The 6,071-nt window shown below is 28.4% G+C and overlaps 1 protein-coding gene across 5 annotated transcripts in view; it reads right to left on the bottom strand.

Annotated features, from left to right (window-relative positions):
- Window positions 1-1,599: 1,599 nt before the first annotated feature.
- Window positions 1,600-6,071, bottom strand: part of LOC108579690 (RNA-binding protein squid) — a 10,340-nt gene continuing 5,868 nt past the window's right edge. For 2 of the 5 annotated variants that reach the window (XM_017943280.1, XM_017943288.1), the window contains exons 8-9: window positions 4,071-4,142; window positions 1,600-1,785 (exon numbers count right to left, since the gene is read on the bottom strand). In XM_017943280.1, the coding sequence (XP_017798769.1) occupies window positions 1,646-1,785; window positions 4,071-4,142 (212 nt within the window). In that variant the 3' untranslated portion in view covers window positions 1,600-1,645. Of the gene's footprint in view, window positions 1,786-1,968; window positions 2,085-4,070; window positions 4,143-6,071 lie in introns of all 5 variants that reach the window. The other 3 variants (XM_017943306.1, XM_017943313.1, XM_017943296.1) reach the window with 2 other exon arrangements.

The raw sequence follows: 6,071 nt of genomic DNA, 5'->3' as shown, positions 1-6,071 counted from the left end.
TTATGAACTAAATCCCATGTATTATTTCAGTTTTATAGGAAATTACATCTTCAGTTTATAAAATTTTACTTTAAATTAGAATCGTCCAAAAATTCTTTGATCTGTTTAACAATTAAAATATATTGTAACCTAAAGTGAACGAAGGTATCAAATTCCTCATTTTATAGACATTAATACGGAAATTCTTTGTACATTTATTTTTTAATACAAATTAGCATTACTATTTCATTTCATAAACGATACAATACATAAATATTATTTATAAGATTCTGTTTTTAAATTGACAGAAAAAGAAAAATTAAAATGCATAATCTTTTGATTAATGAAATATGTGATCCAAATCTTATTTTCTACGGTATTTTAATATTACACAATGGTAAAACTTTATACAATACTAATTAATTGAAGTTTTTAACATTACATATTAAGAATGAGTTTTGTACATTTTACTTCAAATTGTGAAATTAAAAAAAAAGGCGACATTATTTCTTCTCTAATTCTTTTAATGTAATACTTTTGTGACATAGAACAGTGTTGAATTTGAGAAAAATACAATATTTTCTTTTGCTTTAAAAATCTTATTACGATGTTCTTTGCCTAGAATGAAACTGTCAGTATATAAATATAATGTACATGTGTTGTTCTTGAGTGTAAAATAAAAACTGAAAGAATACCTAGCTCGATGCACATACTGTGATAGAATCAGCAAAATATTGTTTGTAATACAAATTCACTAAATCCTTGTGTCAGTCTTATTTAAATCTAATGTATAGATGGATGTTTATCACCATATTTTAAAGAAATAGTGTGTACATATCATTTTCCAAAAAATTAAATAATTATTAGGATCGGTTAACACAAATACAAACATACGCGGGATATATTATGTACACAAAATGAATTTATTTTATCCTATTTTTCTTACCAATAAGGAAGCAATAATCTTTTTACCTCATTTCATACCTCACACAATCATTATAAACAACTCGGTACTTCTCATTCTTGTCTTAACGTAGCCGTGTAAAAAGTACATTGCCTGCTTACTCTTCTATAGTGGTTTCTTCTTATTAAGTTTAGTTTTTATAGACAAATTAAAATAATCTTATTGTTAAAAATAGGGACGTAATTGTTTCTCAACAGTCCCAAGCGGTGAATGAGAAACTTGATTCTTCCTAATATATTTGTATTTAAATTATTTCCTATCATCTTTTGCTTTCCCATTTGCACAAAAATATTACGTTACAATATCTCATCGTAAAGCATACCGTCGATTTAGTTATCTATACGTTTGGAATTACCATTGTGCTGTATTCATATTTGTGTCAGCATACACAACGTTAATAGTTTACAAACGTATTACGATGCGACACTGCTTTACGTTGAGCGTAACATACTAGTAGTAAAAAATTAATGATAAATAAGATGAAATGAGAAAGAGACCAATGAGAAATATGAAGTACTTTTCACTTTGTACAAAAGGGTAAACGAGAGATGGAAGAAAGCATTGTGTACCTATATATATATATATATGTATACACATATATATACACATATATACATATTATATATATATAATATACATGTATATGTTTGCTTTTGTTGTCTCGATAATACAGATGTATTGCTAGATGCAAAATGTGAACTATTACAGTTTTTGTCGTGATTCCTGATGATTCATTTTATTTTGCGGCAGTAGTCTGCGTTGTTGAATATCTTGCTGAAAGTGGCGTGGTTTAATGGAATGATGATTTAACGAGTTATGAGATTTGTTGTAGGTCAGGAAACCTGCAAAAAAAAATTCATACATTATACTATATTATTTTTGTATAGTAGTCATATTATGTTTTTTATATTTCAATTACGTAGTCACATAAAATTATTGGTTACATTTAACATAAATGACATTGGAAAAGGAAAAGAAAGGTTGAGTTTGAAGTTATAGATGTCAGGAAAGCTATGATGACTCACCAGCGGTTACAATGCGAATTGCATTGCGGTCGCAATGAATGATTTCCATTAATAGGGTTGGTGCCTTTGGTTCTGACGACCACCTCCCCTCTGCTTTCCGCCGTAGCCTGAGCCTCCTGAAACAATACCCACACGATGTACGTTAGTCCAACAACTTGGATACATTCCCCCTCCCCTTCTTCTTCCCACCGTTTTTGAAGAAATTCGAAAAGACTGACCAAAAAACGGTCTGTTTGTAGAAATTACCGCACGCACACTTCTATTAATAACAGAATAAAGTACGAAACAATATATGAAGATACAGACTAACGTAATGGATATAAAACTACGAAGAATCTACATAGAGGCTACAGGCTAAGGTAGTAAGCTGCAAGGCTGCGTTCTGATTCATACTCTCCTTTTCTCCTTACACATTTCTGGAATCTGCATATGCTGGAATACTGACATCTACATACTGCTGTACTAAATATGTTTAAAAACATTTGAAATTATTTAAATAATCTACATTTAATTATTTTACATAAGACTTTAAGTGTAAACTTATATTACATTACTATCCTAACTTATATTATCATCAAAGTATGATTTGATACAGCATTATTATTGTAATAATTTAAATTATTTCTATCAAATAACCAGAAATGTTTAAGGTTAAGGATATGTAAATGAAATAAAGATGAAATGGGTTTAGTATCAGCATGAAAAATAATTTTAATTATTCATTATTTTTTAAGTTTAATGTACGCCTTGTTGCACGGATAAAATATTTTTTTGCAAACTTAAATGTAGCATGCTTTCAATATATGTTGAAGTGAATTGTCACATGTGTGTATATATATGTATATATACATACATGTGACAATTTTGAAGTTATAAATACTTAAATATAATAACAATAATTACTCCGAAAAAATCTATTACTGTTTTAAAATATTTTGCTTTAACACTTTTGCTCTGAAAGGTGTATATATACGCCATCGAAGAATGAACGTTCAGGTACGCAAAGCGTATGTGTACGTCCTTGAAAAGTGAGCGCTTACGTATAAAGAGCGTATATATATATATATCCATACCATAGTACCAAAAATAAAAGATGATATTTTTTAACATCATTATTTCGTGAGCGAAATGTGATTTTCTGACAATCACGTTGGAGTGAAAGTGTTAAAGGTAATAAATATTATTGCAATAGTAATTTTGACTGTTCATTATTCTAAAATTATTTTCATATTGAAACGTAGTGAAGAATATTTTCTTTAACCAAGAACTTTAACCATATTATCAATATTATAATATTAAGATGGCTATATATAAATATTAAAATTCAACATATGATTTATGAAAAATATTTTGTTCTTTTAACGAAATATTAGTCTACAGTAATCAGTTTTAACATAATTGAAATAAATTATGCACAATGTATTCAGTAACACATTCAGTAGAAACTAGTCTTTTAAAAATAACCTTTTCTTAATAATAAAAAATCGATATTTTAAAAATCTTAATTTATTTCGTAGTAACAGGTTTTTGCTCATTCTTTAACAACAAGTTCTTTTTTAGTTAACTCTTAGTTAATAAAATCCAGAAAAACTTTTTGTATCTGAAAAGTACATTTTTACATGTTATTTTATCAGTGATAAGAACATTCTTATTTGTTATTTGGTTAAAGAAAATGGAACATGTCAAAATGTTTCATAAGCAATAAAATAAATAGAAAAATGTATGAAAAATACTATGTGATAATATGCCACTAGGGTGCAGTATTTGTATACAATCACGTAAACACGATTTTTTTTTATACACTCAGTAATGCGTATCAGTGGTTGCTGAAAATCTATTATTATTTTTATTAGTATCATAAGTATGAAAATAGTAAAATACAAATTTCATAGCTCACACGTACATGTACACACATACTTATAGTTAGAGAAAATAAAGGGAACTGATGATGAAGGATACAGACCAACAAAAATGGAAAACAAAGTAATTACCGATGAAAAATAATTAATGAAACAAATGTGAATTCAGAAATTGCACTTATGCTAACAAAGTAGGACATTCGGGGAAATACAAAACAATAGAGAAGGAACGCTAATGCGTACCTTTACCGCGTGCACCACCGCGCCCACCACTGTAGCCACCATCGTAACTACCACCGCCATAGCCATAGCCGTCTGCGTTTCATGGAACACACGGTACAAGAGACACATGGAGTCAGTATCAACATGGACCGGCAACTTTATTTTTGTCTATAGTATAATGTATTTATGACAACAATACAAAATTATCGCCAGTATGAAAGCATACGCTTAAGGTGATTATGTAACAAAATCTTATCAAATTTATACTTTCACATTAAATATTTCTTGAAACTATGTAGTTCAAAATGTAACATCAAATATTTATATCATACAAGACTCTTTAAAATATTTAATAACATTAGAAGATAATTTTATCTTCCAAAGGGTTCATTGTTTGCACATTTAATATATATAAGTGCAGAGGCTGTTCATAAACTTTAAAAACTATGTATCGAAAAATACTACTTAACTGATTTTATTATAATGTTAACGTGAAGTGACATGCACTTAAACTTCTTCAAATTATTACAAAAAAGTTAAGTGTATACTATGAATACTTTATAATCATTCGCCACAGTCCCAGGAAAAAAAGTGTGTGCAGGGTCGAACACGCAAATAGATAAACGTAAATTTGATGTAAACTTGCTATTGTGTTTCTCAAAATGTTGAAATTATTACTTATCATATGTAATGTCAAATAATTTACAAGTCATTTATAGTGAAAGGAATATTGACATTTTTTGTTTGTTTCAAATGATTTCCGTTCGTTTACATTTATAGATAAAATAAAAAATCATGCTAAAATAATGGAAAACAACAAAAGAAAATAGATCAAACACAATTACTGCAAGTGTCGACAATTCATTATTGTTGCGGAGTGTGTTAATTTTCTATGAATGAAGTGGTTACGTGAAATGTGGAAATATGTGAGACATGCATATTAGGAAACGTGGCAGGACTTAAAAGCAAGGATCGGAGGTTCAATATACTATATCATACGACATCATCCGATGTAGTTTTGCTTTAATGTTCTCCACACATTTTATGTTCACATATAACTATGTTACAGTGACTGCGTGTGTTTGAAGTCAGCGAGTCTGCAGAACTTATAGTATAGACAAAAAATGTAAAAGAATTAACTTATTCCACGGATTCACTGACATCAACCAGTGAACGTATGAAATATTAATATTTTGATATATAGCATTTAATCATTGAAAATATGTATTATGATGTCTATATTGTATTAACCATGGAGAAATTGTTAAAGGGCTAACAGAAAGAAGTTATACATTGCACATCATTTAAATGTACATAGAAAAAGAATTAAATATCTTCAAATGTAATAAATTAAATAATATAATATTCATTTATCTTCACACATTCACTGTTACATATTATATGGTATCCTGATTTTCCGAATTTAATATCATTCGCATGTATGTGTGTATATATATGCATATATAAGTAAATATTAATAAGGCATCAAAGAATATAACTTAGTAAGTTGTTAGAATCAATAAATTAGTTGATCACAGCTCAAAAACAGCCAACCCTCTGGAAGTAGGGATTTACATTTTGGATTATGTTACTTCATTCTTACTGAATATTCACTTAAAATTTATTTTGTAAAATGTGGAATATTGTGGAAGTCATCGATGACCAGCACTCGACTTACAAGTGACGCCACAGAAATTACAGATGACTGACAATACCAGAATTAAACGGAGTACTTGAACCACGAAAAAGATACTATTTGAAAAATCTATAATTTCGAATAAAATTCTACGCTCACCACATAACACTTTAATAATATTATTTTTTAACAAAATATATGTTACACAAATATATTATTACGATGTATCACATTAAAGAAAATTTCACGCTGGCGTCACAAGGATGACAAAATTTGTCCAACATATCAAGGTATTAATTTTTTTAAAACAGAGAAAGTAAAAAACATGTAATATATTTTGAAATTAAGAACATAATCCGAATGTATTTCCTATATATGAGCTGCTG

The sequence above is a fragment of the Habropoda laboriosa genome, unplaced genomic scaffold (genome assembly GCF_001263275.1).
Source record: "Habropoda laboriosa isolate 0110345459 unplaced genomic scaffold, ASM126327v1 scaffold39, whole genome shotgun sequence".
NCBI classification, from domain to species: domain Eukaryota; kingdom Metazoa; phylum Arthropoda; class Insecta; order Hymenoptera; family Apidae; genus Habropoda; species Habropoda laboriosa.
The sequence above is the reverse complement of the archived record's forward strand: the minus strand, read 5'-3'. Positions and strand labels throughout refer to the sequence as shown.